This window comes from Rhopilema esculentum, chromosome 11 (genome assembly GCF_057945365.1).
Source record: "Rhopilema esculentum isolate cy_ngs chromosome 11, ASM5794536v1, whole genome shotgun sequence".
Taxonomy (NCBI): Eukaryota; Metazoa; Cnidaria; class Scyphozoa; order Rhizostomeae; family Rhizostomatidae; genus Rhopilema; species Rhopilema esculentum.
The window spans coordinates 3844464-3864556 of NC_142825.1; the positions used below are offsets into that span (position 1 = coordinate 3844464).

The window sequence follows — 20093 nt, forward strand, 5'->3', positions numbered from 1 at the left end:
CAGTTGTGGATCGAAATAGGCCAATCAGAAAAAAGCAAGCACAAGACCGGTAGGGTTGACCAATCAGTGCCACGAGCCTAAAGAAAAATTATCAATGGAGTCCAAGAGAGAAAACGAACTCCTTCTGTCTACACAATGGCGGCTTTTTCGATGATGGAAGGACGACCGGGCTCTGCCAATTATTCTAGTATTTATTCTAGATCTTCAGAATTTGATTTTAAATGTACTTTTATCCCTGTTTTGCATTTTGGCTCAGGGGGGGCTGCTTTTTCTGTTTCCGTGCACCCTTTAGCATACTTTTATACAACAAAGAACCTTACGTTTAGGCAAGAACCCATCTAGCCTATTTGATGAGCAAAATCGATGATATATTCGAGTCTGGAACCTTTGATATGAACTGTTTTAAATGAGTTTTCCTTTTTGATTGGGTTTAGCAGGCTTGCATGAAAACCAAGGCTTTTTATTTGCAAAAATCTTTTCTGTTTTACGCTATTCCATGTGAAACGAAGGAAACAATTTTTGAAGTGCAGTCGATATCTCTGCGTTGTTATGTCGCTTAGAACGAACTAATAATTGTTGACAATTCCACCTCTGTGAATTGGACTGCGTATTTATATCTCCACGGGAAAGAAAATTGTCCCAGGGTGATCGAGGTACAATTGTAACACCCCTTTGGGGCTTTTATTTCAAGTGTTCATTTCCGTACTACTCTGTCTGCAATCGAGGCTGTATTAACAGGACTGCCTTACTGCCTATGCTGAATTCAACAACCACGAATTTTTCGCAGATGGATTGGCAGGTTAGTTGTTTGTTTATTAAGTAACCGATTTTCTCTCCGTTGTCTTTTGCAAAATCAAGCAGGCTGTGTGTTTCCAGGTTTCACCAACAATGTATTGCTGAGTAAGTTTGCAATCAATTGTTATCGAAAGTAAAAGATTTGCGATTTCATTGAGTAGCACCGCAGCAATGCGAGTTGGATACTAAGCATTTGCAATAGTTCTATTAACTTCACCTGCACAAGTAACAATCAGATACGAACTGCGGTCACATACAGGTGCAAAGCAGAAGTATGTCTTCTATTTTGTTGATCTTAATGAAATCGTAAATCCAATCTTTACTTTTCAAGGACGCGGCTTTTTGGCATTTGTCTTGCGTGTTTCTCGCAGGTTAAGTAGAGCAATACTTTATTTATTTTTCTGAATATGTGACAAGATGTTTGTTGTCCTAACATTGATGCCAAGCTGAAGTTAGGATGATAGTCTTAAAAGAATATTTCAAGCAGTACGCATTCCATTTCGGTCAATACGAATATAATTCAGAAGATTTTCGAAATATACAAAGAAAAGTAGCCGTTATTTGGGCTTGACCCTGAAAATTAGACTGAGCCTAATGAAACTATCCTAAATCTTTTACGAGAAAAGTTAGACACGTATCAATTGAGATAAGGTGTAAATGAAATTGACAGGACTGCACCACTATTCGAGGAGACTCGACACACGAGTAAACACTTCTTGTGGGTTATACCTTGTTTTTGCTTCCTTAGACCGCATTTTAAGTTATCTTCAACCTAGTCTGCAGACGATTGACGAGCCCTAAAAATTTTAATGAAACAAGTTTAGTTGCGCATCAAAACGGTATCTTGTGCAACCTGCTGCGACTAAATATGTTACCGTAAATTATCAATAATTCAAGTAAAACTAGTCTTTGGTGAATGTAATATAGTATAAGAAACTTACCCTAAGGAACTTAGAGTAAATCTTAAATTCAGGGGCAGGGGTGTCGCTAACTATTGTTCTCAAGAGGTATATCCGTGTCCCATTTGCCGACAGAGTGGGAAAGGCATTCTTCAATTGCCGACGAAGCACCCGTGGATGGCAAAAAACTTCGTTTTAGCAACAGTTTTTCAAGCGGGTGTTACACCCCACACACCCTGTCTTTAGGTATGTTTCAGATTGGGAAAACAGTTAGCCGGCCCAGATATGTAGTATTTTGAAAAGCAAAGGGGCTGTCAGGAAAGTTTTCAAAGAGCCACAGCGATTAAAGATAGTGTTACCTTCAGTTTTAACAGAGAGTCTAAGCTCTCGAACTTTCTTACTCTAAATCCTCGAACTGCCTTAAAAGAAAATATTAGCAACGTTTTCAATATATGAGAATTAGTTTCATAACTACATTCATTAGACAATCTTCTCAAAGAGTGTCCAGGCCCTGTGGAACTGAATTTTCTGAAACGTATATGCGAAGCGATGAAATCGAAGGACATTTCTATCTCAAGACCTTGTTAAAATGTAGTCTTCCAGAAACTGCCAATCAAAAATATAACCTTAATCGCCTAAAGCATAATCTAACTTTTGTTATTGAATTCATCATATTTTATATCAATTAACAATTGCACGGAAAAAGAAATACTTTATGGTGACTTTCTCTACAACATCGCATGATTCTTTGTTTAAAAATCTTATTCGTGTAGAATATTAGCGTACTAATCACAGTTAAAATTGAGTTATCATGTTTTTTAATTATCTTTTCTTCATGATTATCAAGAATATTTCAGTTCTGTTAATCACAAAGACAAAATTATCTTCAAATTTATTGTAAGAACCGTCATGCACTACTTTGGCTAATTTTAAGCTTGAACATTAACATCAAAATCATTTTCTTTATTACAGCGAACAGAATCAGCAAACAGAGAAACGCCTGACTCAATGCTAAGCTCAACGATAGATCTCCTCTAACTTCCGCTGAATGACCAATACAATTCTTTATGCCAAAATTAAAAAACCACGCTTTAGTGGAGATGTCTGATCTTTATTCTCTAATCCTAAAATATCATTGAGTTCTTCGTTTCCAGAGACAAGCTAGTTGTATACAACACCTGCAAGTTGACAGGGAACATTGTCGGGTATGCCGACTAACCTTTACTCGAAACTCAGCAATTCTTTTTATCAGGTATGGAAAAGTAGATTTTGTTATATCAGCAAAAATTGATAATTTATCAAGAGCTTTTTAGAAGACTCTTACTACGGTCTTTGGAGTTCACAGTCAGTAAATAATTTCACAATTCCTGGACTAGAATTGGCCTATTGTTTATGCTTTTCAATCGCTAATTTTGTCGACGTCTGTATTGATACTCCCTGTTGGTGTATTTTTTGAAAGTCTAGATGAAGCTTATCGTTTTCAAGAAAATTACCTCTGCTTTTTGTTTCTTGCAGGTACAGATTGCTAACGGCATTATCAAGCAGATGGAGATGAACTCTGCACATCAATCAATATCCAGACTTGTACGACTGCTGTCATGTTTTTTCGTTGCATGACAACTGACTCGAGAACTTTATCATTAACTACGAGAAGATTATTTGCACTCAAAAGCAAAGAGGAGGGTGAACAATATTTCAAGCGGAGGTTTATCAAGTAGAACTGTTTAAAGAAACCGAGGAAGTAAAATACACACATTTGTGGATCTCAAGTATCAAGTAATTGTAATATTTATATGAAGTATCAACAAAAGATTGGTTCGGTTTCGGAAAGGTAAGAACATTTCTGTGAAAACACTTGTCGTGAATCCTGAAAATTCGTTAAATTTATAATTCTACCAATCGATTTCATTTCACTAGCTTCCCAAGGCCATATTTCTTTTTCAGTTGGGATTGAATCAGTTTTGACTGAAACGTAAAAGAAACACTGATTATTAAGACTGCATACGTAATACTAAGTTTATAGCCTTTTCCCAGAATGATAAAAAAATGCTTGCTTTAAATAGAAATGAATTCAGGTTAGCGACAAAGAATTTGTCATTTTAACAAGCATTGATTAGTTTAGGGTAAAATGGTTCAAGCACATAAGCTAAAGTTTTTGCCTTTGATAAATATAGTAGCCGAACATTAGAGCAATTGAGAATTCACTTTTGAGAATGTCGCAGCTATGGTTTTGGAAACACTTTTTCAGCATTCTCATAAACGCTTTTCAAAAACATTATTCTCGTCAATGCCTTTTGAATGGTTTGCAGATATAGGAAAATCAATTTTCTAATCAATAAATTGCTGACTGATTTAATAAATAAGTAAGGGATTACTTCGAAATGGAAAAAAATTTGCGGGAAATACGGGAATTACATTTTCAAAAGGCACTAGGAAAGTTTAATTAATAAAAATTTCATTAAATTACTACTCTTTAACCATGTTTTTTCGAGTGTTTTCTTAGAGAAGTTTTGTAGCTAAGAGGGATTGTCTTATAGCAGGGTGAAAATTGTCCAGGTTGCTGTAAGTATCCCTTGGCAACATACCTTGGGAAGAATCACGTGACAAAGCATCCAGAGTTACTTAATGCAAAATAGTGACGCTATCACACCATTGAGAAAGTATATCAAAAGTACTCGTATATTATATCATGAAAGATGCAAGAGGGATCCAAGCTGTATGAGCTACCTGAGGTGGCTTAAGACGTGGCATTGTGGTATTTAGAAGAGCATAAACAACTGTTTTTTTTCTGGAAATGAATCTTTTATAACTCTGAGGATTGAGTTACAATTTAACTGGCATTCTTGCAATATGATGGTTTATAATCAATTCCAAAGTTAGTGTTCTAACCTGCATTGTTTGCATTCCAAAACCTTTGATGTAAAGGACAGGTTGAGATGGTGGCATGTAAACAAATTATTGTTTGGTGTATGCATAATTCATTGTTCTAAATGCAACTTGTAATAGTTAACCAATGTATATCAAATGCTTTTTGCTTACTGGGTAATGTTTTTCATTTCCCAGAATTCCATGCTCTTACATTATTATTGATAGGTGCTTACTGTTTTGATGGCGCAGTTAGGTAGCGGCTTTTTTTCAAGAAGCTGGAGACAGCTAAGTTAAAAAAGCAAATTAAAACACAGTTGTGCAGTGATTCGGCAATGCAAAGTAGATCAACCGCACTGAAAACCTACATTGATGACTCCGTACTGTGGCAACAGCACTAAATAAACTATAAAGTACAAAATCCAGAGAAGAGAGTCTGGCTGTTTCTGAGTCTGTCTGTTACTTTCGAAGTAATAGCGAAGTAAAGGATACAACGCAACAGAAAATGTACAATCGTTGGTACAGGATGCAAGACCTCGCTCCTTCTACATTGCCAAACCTTTTCCTGATACTTTTGGGTCTCACTGGCATTGTACATACCTCAAATAAAATTGCACTTGTGTTGTATGAAACGGATCTAAAAGGCTTGAATTCTTCACTGATCGAAAACAAGCTTTCTTTATCTGGGACCAGAGATAGAGCTGTTGAGCTGAATTATCAAACTTTGCGAAAAGCAAGCGGAACTAGCGAGCATATTCTGAATTCGACATTGGTGGAGATTTTGAAATTGAACGATTTTGTTATTTCCTTTTTGAATGGCAAGGGTTCAAGGTTGTTTGATGAAGTCCTAACAAGCAGTGGGTTGAGGCATATATCGCTAAGTCCGCAAGACTGTCATATTGTAAGTCGCATTTTTAATTTCTTTTGTTCATTATTTGCTCTTGCTGTGATAAATAAACCGAACGAGAAATGGTATTGTCCGTGGGATTTAGTAGAAAACCTCTAGATACATTTATATGTGTGTAATAAATAATTCATTCGAAATAATTGTTTCTTATAGAAAAGGCTGAAAATTTACAGTAATTTCAAGCTTTTGTTTGGCTAAATTTTGCAGTAATTTTTTTTACTGAACCATAACATCTCGAGACCATAAACTTTAAGCATCGTTAAAGTCATAAATGTTTGTTTTTAGAATTAATTTAAAGAGGTATATTGTATATTTTTTTCTTTGAGTCCTTTTAAAAGGTTCTAATTCACTACCGATTTCTATTTTTGGTTGATATAACAGCTCTTTGCAATGAGAATGTTTCACATTAAGGGATAACTAGCTCTTTCCATGGCATTTTTTGATTGGCCAAATCTTTCTGGCAAGGAGGGCAGGCTTATAACGAAACAACCTCGATAAGAGACTCTTGAAAGAATAAAATACAGGAGCATGGGACGTGGAGAAGGGAATGCTGTCGAAAAAAGGCAGCATCATTTTATGTTGTATTTCCTCTACATGTTATAACTGGTATGAAACGGCTGCACACAAGCTACAATGCCTGCCAAAAGTCTTACACTAATGGCAGTTTCCCAGGGCAAACTCAGCCATTCCCCTTTCCCCCTTTGAACAATGTTGGTTTACTACAAAACAACCTAGGGGATTAGGAAGAACGCTTTTTTCTGCGACTCCTATGTTATTTTGCTAAATTATCAACATTGTTTAGGGTGCGAAAATAGGAGTATCCGGGAAAAGAAGTGAAAAAAATAAAGACGTAACGCAAATTGCTGGTGGTTCCAAGTACTTTTGGTAATGATTGTAGTTGTGATTGGGTTTTGCAACCAGTAACTTCCTTTATACTCAGTTGCATATTAATATATCCTGTTGCAACCTGTAAACTCTCAAGCTTCATAAAGCTGTTATTGCGTTTGTTGAATCAACTTACTTATTCATCCATAATGAGGATGGTCATATATCAATGGACAATCTTTACCGCATTTTGAAATATTCATTTGTGGTAATTGTAATATGCAGAAAAATTATCAAGAAAGCCAAAATGATTACAATAAAATAATATTTTAGGATTACAATGGTCATCATTATAGAATAGATAGATGTGGGAAGTTGTCATCAGAAGTCAAGGATGCCCTGCTGGTGTTGTATCGTCATCTTGAAGCCTCAAAAATGGCGATCTTATCTAGCCAAGAGCCTTGCAGCAAAGGATTTACGAAGGAGCTAACAAAAGATTTATCCAAGAAACAAAGTACGTATAGTGCCAAAAAGCGTACAAACGTATCTGTATATGAATTTGGTGAAAACCCACTAGATGTAAAGGAAATTTCCAGCCTTCTTCAAAGAATCAAAATATTGCAGCCCAAAGTTATTCTGCTCTCCTGTCCGATAGATGTACAAAACATTGTTCTCAGGGTGAGTGTTCCTTTTTTTAAGGCTAGAATTGTCATCATCAGATATTTTCTTTCCATTGTATATCGTAAATATCTTTGTATCAGATTCTTTTTTTTTTATTGTTCCATGTTCATAATTAGGTGCGAGGATGGCTCAGTTGTTAGAGGCGCTGACTACAGACCCAAGGGTCCGTGGTTCGAGTCTCTGGCATGACCAAACTTTCACCCAGAGTGGGGAGAGTCGCCAGCTCTCTGTAATCCAGGCGTAGGAATCACGAGGTGTGGTCACATCGAGAGGAAGGACCAGGACACTGCTTCTCAGTGTCCTAAAAACTACCTTCGGATGCTAGGTAGCAACAAATACAAAATACAAAATATTCATAAATAAAGCATTTTTTATTTATATAATTTAGTATGCTCTTTAGTAGTTGATATTATTTATATGATGTTTGCATTTTGATAGTTCACTCGATTTCTCTACGAAATTCTTTAAGCTCGAATCCCAGTTCAGGGACTTGATCAGTGGCTTTAGACTCAAGTAATTGTTACTTTACAATAAGATGATTGGAAACAAGTAGGCCATCTAGACTGTAATACTTAAAAATAGAGATGAAGTTCCTTTAACAGATTGTCTATGAGTGCTTTTTTGAAAGTTGTGTTGAGCTCTTATTCTTACGCTTGGCTTTGTAAAGATTAACTGTCTTCCCTATTTCAAATTCTTTATTCTCGCTTCTTTGAGAATAACTTCTACAAACAAAGTGGTAAAAGGGCAAGGTGTGTCCCCTCAACGTCTTTTTATTTTTCAGTACTATTTCAGTATTTATAAATACTATACTGTTGGTTGGTTGCCACATAATGTGTAAAAAGTTTTAAGTGACAACATCATAGGAAGACAAACGAAAGGGGAATCTGAAGGGTCTTGGTCAGCGGAAACAACAAATATGCGCTGTCAGTTGACGAAAAGCCGAGCAACACTCACAGTTATTTTGCTCCTTCGCCGCGTGCACGCGTACGATAACTAGACTATCGTCAGATTTATAATGACATTAAGAACGCAAAAATCTACTTTGATTCAAGACAAGCATTGAATTTTATGTTGATGATGTTTTTTCCTGACACACAGGTAGCAGCAAGGCATTCAATGCTTGGGTATGGAGACATTTGGATCATACCTCAACTCGATAACACACTAGATAGCAAACTGATCCCAATTCAGCTCATAACAGTAAGAAGAACATTTGAGTCCAACCAATTACCTATGCTTGACAATGACCAAGTAATATCTGCAGTGGAACATGCGATGAAAATCATGAAGAGTGACAACCAGAGGTACAAACATTTTCAATAAATCGAAACTGTAAAAAGAAAAATGTAAAAACTAGGAAACTTTCATTTCTGTATTTTTGTTACGTTACTTTTGCCTTTATGTTTCCTGTAAAATTTAGAGTAAAAGCCAACACGAAGAAAGAAAAGAAACAATAGTCCGCGATGAAATTAAAACGATTTTTAACGTTGTACTGTGAATTTTAACCAACCTCAAGATAGCTGTTTCTAAAGTTTTGCTTGAATGTAAACAGATTTCTTGCATTTGCTATTTTCAAATCTTTTCCTTCAGCAGTCATCTACAATATGTAACAAAATCAAGAAAACTTTCTCCGTGTAGAAGCAACAAATTGTCTAAGGTCACAGTGCTAGCAAAGAGTGACAAGACTTCAGATTGGACAGTCGTCTACATGAAAGACAAGAGTAAAAATTATCAATTTCTCGCAGACAACGGACTCGTTATGAGCATTTTCAACACTGATAAAAGGACTACATTTTTACGTATGGTAACAGTAATTGATGCTCCTTTCACAATGGAAATGCCTTATCTTGGCATTGGTGACGGTGATTTTTATCAATGTGAACGGGGACTGGTGTGTCGCCTCCCCAATTCAAATGCAAACACAACAGCTCGTTCTGTGTGGCGGTATTCTTGCTGCATTGGATATTCAATGGACCTGTTGAGCCTACTGATGCAAAAGTTGAGCTTAACTGTTGATTTGTATATTGTTGAAGACGGGTTTTATGGCTCACTAATCAACGGGTCCTTCAATGGCATGATTGGCGATGTAGCCAGTGGGAAAGCTGATGTAGCTGTTGCTGGCTTGACTGTAACGTCCAAAAGATCAACGGCTGTAGATTTCACCTCGCCTTTTATCCGACAAGATATCGGAATTGTCACAATGTCTAAGAAAGATGCACTCCCATTTATCAACTGGCAATTTGCCTATCCCGTTGACAATATAGTGATCATCATTGTCTTCATGGGAATTTTGCTAGGCACCTTCCTTACGTATGGTATGGAAAATAAAGAGCTCGTGGTTAGACGTTTGCTTGATCCGAAGCAAAACCCCCCGCGCTATTCATGGCGGGAAGGCTTCACGTATTATTCTGGGCTGACATTTCAAAGAGATCTGGGAGGGAAGAATCCATCAGAATTCGGGAGCCGTGTTGTTGCTATTGGCTTCGCCTTCGCAATGCTAGTTGTCATGACGACGTATACAGCGGTTCTAACTGCAACTAAAGTAGCCCAGAGAGACCCAAACCCATTTGTTGGCATAAAAGATCAGAGGGTTAGTATTCAAATAATACATAAGTCAAATATCTCTATTTTTTACATCCTATTTCATCCATTTTTACGTCCCATTTTTACATCCTTTTGCATTGCTATAATTCAATCTCGGTGGAAAGTCTAGTCAGATGACAGTCAGATCTTGGGTCTGATAGGATAGAACAATCCCTAACGTCGTGAAAACCTATGTAACTTTTATTTTGTTATGACTAGAGCTACTTTCGAACTGTCACTGGTGTTCTGAGCTACTTCAAAACTTTCAGTAACGTATTTGCGTTTTATAAAAAATGAACTCTGAAAACTTCAACATAGGGCCTGTTTAACATAGCAACTTATTTCCGGATAGCTAGATAAATCGTTTGTTGGACACCGATATCAATTATCCAAAGAACATGACGAGTTAAAAGCAGGCTATTGCACAGGCTTACAAATTTTTGAGAATTTTATGTGATTTTGATTTTAAATTGATATTTCTGCGACTTAGTTTTTGCTTTGGACAAAAAACACTAGCTATTTCTTCCCATTGCATCTGGTTTTCTCTGTACATATTATTTTCCAGTTTCCCTACAATAGACTAAATGTTGAGCAGTGCCTTTTGATACTTTGATTATTCAACGAGCAAATATTCACCAAGACAACACAATTTTCATCAAATTTAAATTGCAAAAAGTCAAAGTTTAAGTCACCAGAATGCTAAAATGACAAATATGTTTACAAGAAAATACAGATCTAGCTTTGCAGAAAAAGCAATTAAATGCATACACAAAAGGGTCTAGAATTGTCAAGAATTTTGCTGTGTAACGGGTAAGTTGAAAGTGGCTCGAAACCTTTGACGTTTTCTCTGTAGGAGAAAAATGGTGAACAAGATGGGAAGAAAAATGGGCAATGGTTTTTGCATAATATTTTCACCTCCTAAAAGAGGATTTTGAGCTCTAACAGTCATAAGAAAAGTGGCTTCCTTTAACACCTTTAGTTGACACAATCATTAATAATTTTTGGCCCATTAGAGGCTTAAACTTACAAGTCAAGATTTTTAAACAGTTGGATAAAGAAAATAGCTACTCAATTGCTCTATGAAAAATGAAATGGAATGGAAAGGTGGCAACATGTACACTTTTTTTTAAACATTGTTTATGAAAATATTTAGGCTTAGAATCATCCAAATTTTAAAAATACTTAAAAACATTACCTAGTCTCAGGTCGCATATTTGCGTCTCCTTTTTCAGCAGTTGCCTGTTTTGCGATGTTTATAACAGGGAAACTCAGAATGAAATATCTCATTATTCAAAATACGTTTAAGAGCGGACGATGTTCCGGTACAACCACATCTGATAACAAAAAACACTTGAAGAATTAAGAATATATTCAGGTGTGACAAAAGAATACTTTGAAAATTTCTTAAGAATCTCGGGGATAGAAAACACTATCCTATTCATATAAGAAAAAGAGTGTATACGTATACACCAAAAGCATATTATTTTTCTTGTGTCAGAGATCGAGCACAAAATTGGTCCAGAAAATGCTGAGGTGCTACTTTTACATCTGTTGCTATATGGGATTGTCAAAAAAACATATCATTGGGCTTTGCAACTCATTATTGTTTGTCTAGTTACGTATAGAACGTGACGGAAACGAAGTTATGCCACAGAGACAAAGTTTTTATTATGTTCTCTCTATGCTTTATAAGCAAAATTGAAATTGGCGATATTCAAGAAAAATGTGAAAAACCAGACATGTTGAAAGCAAATGGAAGACATTGTTCTCCTCTGCATGAAAAATTTAATCGGAAATACTTATCTCCACGAAAAACCACCAGAGCCCCGAGAATCTGTAGACCTGTGATATCATTAGGAGAACGAGGCTAAATTTTGGCAAGGGAACTTGCAGATGTGTATTTGGAGATTTAGCGCATTGAACGGGATTGAATGATAACCTGCTTTGCTTTAACTGCATGGGTGTCACAATGTCTCCTGTTCTTTCAACTTCTGTGAACCATCCTATATGACGCTTCCTCCCCTATGCTATGTTTTCTTAATCAATTTTCCACACTTAGTTTCCTTAACAATCTTTTACTATTATCAGATGAGAAACCCAACTCCTGATTTCAAATTTGCAACTGTTCCAAGCACAAGTATTGAAAGCTTCTTCAAAAATGCTCCTGATGAAACATTCCAAAGAATGTATCTGTTTATGCTGAAATATAATGTGCGCACTGTGGAGGAGGGGCTGAAGCAAGTAAAATCTGGGTATATATTTTATTCTTCTGTTTTTTTCAATTTCTTTAACGTGTTTATTTAATTGCTAAACATTAGTCCGTATTCTAACTACGTATCTTTACTAGTGTCAATCAGTGGTGGATTTAATGGGGGCAACTAGGGGCAATTGCCCCTCCCTCCACGTGTTGAAGCAAGTCTGGCGCCGTTTTTGGAAATTGTGCACCCCTTTTGAAGAATGAGAATCAGGTTAAAAAGTTTCTGAGACCGATCGGTTAATTTGCTTCAAGGATTACCTCAAAGTTATGTTGTTTATAATGAACATGGATCTGAAATTGTTGTATACAGCATACTCTCGTCATCAATTTCAGCGCCCCCACTAAATTTTTCAGCACCACCGATTGCCCCTCCTTCAAATTTGCTCTGGATCCGCTCCTGGTGTCAATGACTACAAAGCATGGATTACTGCTGACATGTTAATATGTCTGAAGTAAATTCCACTTAGTTCACAATCCTTGACTAAGCTTTTGATCATATATCCTCTCACTTACCCTCCTCCATTCCGAAGTTAGAGCATATGTTTTCTAACAGCTCAAATTTGTTATATCTATACGCTGTCTATCAAAGCTTGAAGAAGCCTCGTAATTCTACAATCATTCAAATAGGTTGTAAAAATTTCAACGTTGTAAACAAATTGTCGTTCTTTTAGGAAAATTCAAGCATTTATCCACGAATATCCATTTCTGCTTTACTTTTTATCAAAGCAGTCCAAATGTGAAATGAAAATAACAGGTGAGCCAGTTGGCCAATCAGGATTCTCTCTAGCACTTGCCAAGGGATCACCCTGGACTGACAGGATGTCTTATGAAATCTTGAAATTAACAGAAGCTGGAGTATTGACTGATTTGAATAAAAAATGGTTATCAGCCTCTTGTTCAGAACAGAATGACAATAAACTTTCACCAGAGAGCCTCTCTCTGGAGTACTTTGGAGGTCTGGTTCTGTTTATTTCAATAACTTTTGGGGCGATGTTTTTAATGCTGCCAATTGAATACGCATATCGAAGATATCCGCGGAAACATATAGACAACCTTGCAAATAGCATATCAACGTGGAAGCAAGCAAGGGAGCATCGGATTGCTTTGAAAGCGAGGCCAAAATTAAAATCCATATCATCTGATAGTGCCCTAGATGGCCTCGCTATGGATAGAAGACCAATAACTGTAATTTAGAGAATTCAAATTTTACAAATTGAAACTTTATTGCGATAGCATCGCTGTAAATGTTGTAGGCAAGTCATCCTTAGCATTCGTTTACCCTTTCTACGTTTACGAACTGTTTTACATCAGTATTTGCTTTGAAAGTCTTATGAAGGTCTTTGGAAGTATACAGAAGATACCAGGGACAGATTTAAGCGACAAGGATTGGGGGGGGGGGGGTATTGGATAATGATTGGACGTTGTGCCACACCCTTTATGTGACTATAAAAAACTGATGGAAACGGCAATTTTTAAAACTCAGTTACTTTTAGATATAGAAGATAAGAACAAAAAGATATTAACTTTTTAGTATTGTTTTGCTGCTACTGACTACCAAAAAATGCATTTACCGAATCAAAGCAAAATTTACGGAAGAACACAAGAATATTGGGGGGTGGGATGTCGCACTTCCCATAACCCCCGGTAAATCCTGGAAGATACTTAGTAACTGTACCTATGAATCATATAATGGTAGCTTTTTTGCAAATCAAGATGGCTTATGTCAGCCCTGCCAAGAAGTTATCAACTTAACCAAAAAGAGGCAAAGTTTTTCATTGAAATGAAATGTATTTAATTTGTATGTTTTTATCATGACTGTATATCTCTCTTGTTTAGAAGTAATTAGTAAATGTTTGTGAGTATCTTCATTCCTGTGTTGTGTGTCCTAGTGCTGAATACCCAAATACTGTATATTTTGCAAATAATTGGAGGTGAAAAGAATATCACTTCTAGATCGAAAATGACAAGAGAGGCAGAATAACGTATTTGGTTTGTTTCTTGACTACAGTCTAGATAAAAAGCTTATAAAAAGATTCCGTTCTTCGAATGGCCAACAGGCCCTCAGGTCTCCTTTCTCTCTGCTTGGATATTAAAAATGTATGTTTCGAAACATAAAATGCTACACGAGGCATACCTAGAAAACCTAGAGTCCAGAAAATTTCAAGCTAAAACGGCATCAAGCATTCACACATTATCACTTCTAGATCGAAGAATATGTCGATCATGCTCTTGTGATAGTTCTCTACGTAATTACAGTATAATTCTAAGAGAAAGTCGCAAAAAATCATTCGGCCAACACCTGCACATGTGAAAAGTTTTCATAAAACTTCGTAGGAGAAACAGTAACAGGATCTTAGACAACTCGCTCGCCGTGGTATTGCCTTGTTCTCCTCAAGTCCCTAAAGATACCGCAAATGAGAAACACAAAGATTGCGAAATAGAATGAAACAAGTTAATGTTTACCCAACATCAAATTGTTATTCTACTGCTGCATTGAACATTCTTTCAAAACAAAACCGCAAGCGTATAATTGCTAAGTCGTTTGAGAGAAATTGCTTCGCTCAGCATTTTCTTTAGCCAGCCGTGCAGTCGTGATTTTATATTAGCTCTTCCTTCCATATCGAAAGTGCTTATGCAGCTCGTTAAGTCTGTGAAGAAGTTGCTGATAGAAATACTGTAACTCCCTAACACCCCAACTTCCCAGAAGAATCCCGTATTATTCCATTTGTGATTTCGTCATACTATTATTTATAGAACATGCTTAGCCTCTTCTTGAGGATGGGCGCAAACTTAAAAACGAGACGAACTTCGCGATTGCAAAACAGTTCTAACTTGCAGAAAGTGAGATAAATTTTTTATGTCGGGAAACTGTTTGCTATTTTAACACTCTGTGCAGCGTGTATGGATATTTAGAAAGCTCTTGATGTTGCATTTAAATATCATGCAAGTATATTGAAGTAAAAATTGTGATAGAGCTCCATATTTTTTTAATTCTAAGCATTGCCTAAAAAGACAAATCAAAGTATCAACGAGGATATGCCAATTTTTCGAAAAAGCATGGGGAAAGAAGAAAAGAATTTGTTTGAGAAGAAATTTCAAGTTGTAAGTACAATCTCGAGTTGTTTGTTTTTATAATCATTGCTCAAACTAAAATGTTTTTGATTTATAAGTGGGTAGTAAGTCACGCTCACCGCATGTTTAATTCTACCACTATCTGCCCTGTGGCCGTGCTAGGTGCTATGGATGCGTTAATATTCTCCTTGATAAATTTATTTACCAATTCATTGTGCTATAATTGTCCCGAGACAATAGATTAAGTTTGCATTACAGTTTTCATTGGATCAGTTGGTTAGTTTTATTTACATCTTCAATCATTAACTATACTAATTTCTAAACTTTTAGCTGTTATTGACAAATGATATTTTTCCAAGTTAGCGGAATTTTCGTTTAAAAATGACTAAAATATAGGGTGATTCGATTTGTCACTAGTTTAGGTGTATATAACCAGGGAGATTATATTATGGTGGTAATTTGCAAACAGCTATTTACTAAGGCTTAATTAAAATTAAACATGGTTAGGTTTTGATTAGGAAGAAAATTATATTTTGCTACATAGACTATTTGATAATATATGTAAAATATGAAAATTACCTTTGTTGCAAATGCAAAGTTCATATCTGAATGCAGATGAACCCCCTCCTCCTCAACAGCCATGTTCTGTAAACTGGGACAATAATAATTTATTGATAACCTCTTACAGGGGCATCACCAAGACATTAAATACTGAAGTCGGGGCTCAAAGTTGACAGCATTATTTGACTAAAAAATTTTTTTTAAAAAAGTACTAAATGCATCATGATATTTTATGTAGCAAATAAGGCACACTGCAACGCACCGAGAACAAACAACAATAAACATAGGTAAATTAGCTGTAGCTAATCTTTTGCCCCAGCATACTGGGCTTCATCAGAGCAAAGTGTACAGGGCATCATACATTTCTATTGACTTTTAGAATTCCATCGATTGGAGTCTATCGAGAAATTTGCTTTTGTAACCTTTCCTTTTTTTACACACATGACATTTTATGCCCACGATTCAATGTGAACTCTTTATGTTGAGATATTGCCGTGGTTGCTAAAGGCTTTTCAAGGCCCTATAGCGAAGCTGCAAAATGATACCCTCCTGCAACCGGAACAAACAGAACATTTTTGAGTCTACGCTCTTTAGAATAGCTTAAAATACACTGCGGAAAATATTTTGCAGTAATCTTCTTGCAGTTTTTGTTTGGACATACTTACATTTGATTAATTCCATTCTTAAAATGATATTCTTTTCTAAACAAGGCCCTCTAAACCTGCAGGTCCTGGGGAAGTTCGACCCATTTTTCCACATAAGTTTTTATATGAATATAAATGTAATCAAACCTGCATAGCTTGATTTCTTTGTGGTTAAGTGAAAAAAAGATTTATTGCCCAATTCTTTTCAAAGCATTTTTTATTGCAAAATGAGGAGGACCATAGCTACCCTCTGACACACTCCATGTTTTAATAGAATTTTGAACTAATGGAAACTGAAATATTGAAAATTCAATAGGAACATAGAAACCATAGACAGATGTTTTTTATGCCTTTATATCAATGAAAACATTTCAATCAGATTAAATTCGTGCATTGTAAACCTTTTGTGTTTAGTTAACAAACCTTAAAGAATATGCCTTAAAGGAAATTTTTATTTTGTTTATTAATGACAGGATATGCTAGTTTTCTCAATATTTTATAAGAAACTCACTATAAGAACTGGGTACTTGAAAATCAGGAAATTTAAGAAGCTTCATTACTCGAAACAAAAAGATTAAAAGAATTTTGAAAAAGGCCAGAACTCAGAAATTCCACCAAAACCCACTTCTACCTGCCTGCTCTAAATAAACATCTTGATTTTCGTGTCATATGAAAAATACTATTGGAAACCATCTGTTTATTTTAGCGAACTTTGTTTGAATTGTGCAATCAATTTTCCAATTTTCAGCGATTGCAATAACTTCACACCAGCCTATTGGATCATATTTTTCAGGCTCAAGAGAAACCAGATGAGTTTTTTGACCTCACAAACTGTGGAATGCCTACAGTAAGTAATTTAATGACACTTTTTTGCTAGTCAAAAAAAATTTTTTTTGTTATTTGTAAAATGATGATCATGCATGATGCTTTCAGGATAATTATAATAAATAGCAACAAAAGTCTTTAGACATTTATCAGTTTTATTTATTGAAATGACTGGGCATTACTCTCATTTAAACTGGAAACTGATTTCCGAACAATGTTGAAAATTGATTTTGAAAGTTGCAATAGAATATTAGTTTAAAAAGCATGTAATTGAGATCAAAATCAATAAATAAGATTATTTACACTTCTTTAAGTAGCAGAAATATCTTTTGCAGGTTCCAGATAAAGTTTATGCATTTTGCAAAATTCTGCAGAAAAAGGTTTGAACTCTTTATCCAAATTGATTTCGTAGTTTATCAGTTTTTGTTAAATTTCTTATTTTTTATTTCGGTAGTTGAAAATGTGTAATTCTTTTTTTTATCCAGAAAAAGCAAAAACTAATAATTAGGTAAAGGTGTATATTTTATGCCAAACAAAATATTTAAATAGCACAGGAAAGTTGTATTATCAGTACTATTGATGCTACAGCTTTTCCGGTAGATTTTTAAGCTTTGTGATACCAGAGATTTATATAACTCTTGACTTTCAAGTGTTATAGACACCCACAAAAGAAATTTTTTTATTTTTACTAATAATACATTTTTAATCTAAAGATTACTGAGATTGTAATCAGTTTTGCATTGTTAAACATGCATATGGTGTCATGTGATACCCTAAATTATGAATGCTGTACTTTAAAAATTATTCACGGAGGGACAAGATAATGTTTCCGATAAGAAAAGTAATCTTAAAAGCAAATGATATCGCTATTTTTTTAGATATAGGTGCGTGACAAAATGGGTGCCTTGTCTTGTTTGGGTATATGTCAATCACGCATCTCAGTCTGAGAGACCTGGTTTAAACATTTTTTCACAACTTTTTCCTATATTTTTCAAAGGTCTATATATCTTTGCATCATTTCCGTCAGCATGTTTATTGTGCTACTGAAAAGGCAGTAGGAACTCCATCTGAGATGATTGCTTAAAGAGAAATGATACTAATGAGATTGCACAGAAATATGTTCACAGACTGGTCTTTACCCAAAATTAGCATCAAATTATCAGTAGAGCTTCAAAACAAGAATGGAATTTAAACAGGAAGTTATGAATTGCTCAGCTGGATTAAGGATATTGCCTCAAGGTGCATGATCAGTCATACTTGCTCTAAAATCTCTAGGGAGAGGTCTGTTTTATGAGAATGCTTGTAGTCTCATGAAAATTATGATTACTTGTACGAAATAGCTAGAGGCTTAGGTATACTGCAATGAATTGGAGTTGTGGTGCATTCTGACTTTGCTTCTTATTCAATGAATAGCATGGGCAAAAGTGTGTCTAATTTGCTGCAAAGCAGAGTTAATTTGGGGATAAAGCAATTGTAACATAAAGAATTTGCTGCCAATTATCACTGTTTGTTTTATCAATTTGTTTGTAGATAATGCTTTTGCAATATAACAGAATTCATTCATTGAATGGTGCAAAAATGGAAGAATTTGCAATGTTACAGGTATGTGGAGTCAATTGCCATTTTTTATAATCAATCTTATGTTTATAAAGTATTAGGTCCTTTTTGGTTGAATAGTTATTGTTAATGTTTCATTTCCACTCATAAAAGTCTTTGCTAGCTAGCCTTTTCATTAACAGAACAGGGGTAAAATGTATCAGTTATCAAAGGAAAGTCTAAACAAGAAAAAGGAAATGTTTTCTCAAATTTTTGGTGGTTCAGAAATTAAGAATTGCCTTAAGAAAAAACAATCATTTCAAAACATGCTCATGCTTTTGTCTTTGACCCTTGATAGTGTCAGCTGAAAAGCTGTGGTAATATGTTTTACAACTTTTGATTTTTTAAAATCCAATTTTAAATTTAGTTGTGCTCAGGCTCTTTTGGCATAATTGTGCCTTTTTTGCCTATTTTTACGTGACAGGCTTTTGGCATATTTATGGGACAGGGTCAGTGTAGAAAAAGGTTTTTTGCACAGCCCCCTCACTTTCCTGGTCAGTTGCCCCCCATGCAGGATCTAGGGTGTAGAAAGAATTGTTAGGTTGATATGGCTTTAATGAAGGAATGTACACTGACTGTATTCTGATAAAAAAAGATAAATCATTTTCTAAGGAATATTAATATTACATACAGAAATTTTCCCCTTTGTATGGTTGATTAAGGATGCATTCATGTTTACTTTTCTTGTTATCCATCAAAGCTTGTTAAGGCAAAATTTAAAATTTGTGATTCAAGGTTTTGAGATCTGAGAAGTTTGTTTCAAAAATTTCCAGACCTGAGAAAATAAGCTCCATGATCTGAGATATGAGCTTTCTCATAGTAGAATTTTTTAATTTAGCTTTTAACTTAATTCATCCTTAAGTATTTTTCTACCATTTATGCAGGTTTTGGATTTGTCACACAATGAAATTGGAACTCTTCCAAAGCAAATAAACTGCCTTGTGAATTTACAAGTGAGCTTCCTTCTTGCCTGAGATATTTTTTGCACTTTGTTTTGTCCATTTGCAAGTTAATACTGACTAGAGCAAAGAGCGTTGTTCAATTGAAGAAAATATCACATATGCAATCAATTTGAAAGTATGATGTGATATTTTCCTTATGGTTTAGCAATCTGATTAAAATTGGATGAACAGTGGCAAACTGTATGGTTTTGATAAATTGAGGTTTATTTTTAGATTAAGATTTCTAAATTATTCATTATCTTACCTATTCTATCTGGAGTATTTCATACTTATCCCTTTCTGCTACTTAAAGATTGTTTTTAATAATCTATGATCTGCTGTCATCAAGGTTTATTTTATTATTTTTGTAATTTGACCTTGTTTAGAAACTTGATTTGTCATTCAACAAACTGAAACGGCTGCCAGATGAAATTGGATCTTTGGTTAAAATACAAACATTCAATCTTCAAGGTAATTTGTCTTGTCTTGAATTTTCACAAGCTAGAGCTTGCATCTCCTACATCAGACGTGATTCCCATAAAGTTGTCACAAAGGAGTGATTGTTGTCAACTCATAATTCAGATTTTTATACATGTTAATATAATCAAAAACAAGTTGATAGCATACCTCTGTCCGATCACT

The 20093-nt window shown here is 35.2% G+C and overlaps 1 protein-coding gene across 4 annotated transcripts in view; it reads left to right on the forward strand.

The window, feature by feature from the left end:
- The first annotated feature begins 42 nt into the window (after positions 1-42).
- LOC135693288 (E3 ubiquitin-protein ligase LRSAM1) overlaps positions 43-20093 on the forward strand; it is a 33894-nt gene continuing 13843 nt past the window's right edge. Inside the window, exons 1-10 of one of the 4 annotated variants that reach the window (XR_016144269.1) lie at positions 43-2946; positions 3210-3525; positions 4788-5460; positions 6625-6969; positions 8071-8276; positions 8563-9562; positions 11644-11807; positions 12484-14914; positions 16883-16936; positions 17250-17294. Coding sequence is in view for 1 of the 4 variants with exons in the window: in XM_065211722.2 (XP_065067794.2) it covers positions 14849-14914; positions 16883-16936; positions 17250-17294; positions 18445-18516; positions 19395-19463; positions 19838-19922 (391 nt within the window). In the remaining 3 variants the exon portion in view is untranslated. Of the gene's footprint in view, positions 2947-2972; positions 3526-4787; positions 5461-6624; positions 6970-8070; positions 8277-8562; positions 9563-11643; positions 11808-12483; positions 14915-16882; positions 16937-17249; positions 17295-18444; positions 18517-19394; positions 19464-19837; positions 19923-20093 lie in introns of those variants that run through there. The other 3 variants (XR_016144271.1, XR_016144270.1, XM_065211722.2) reach the window with 3 other exon arrangements.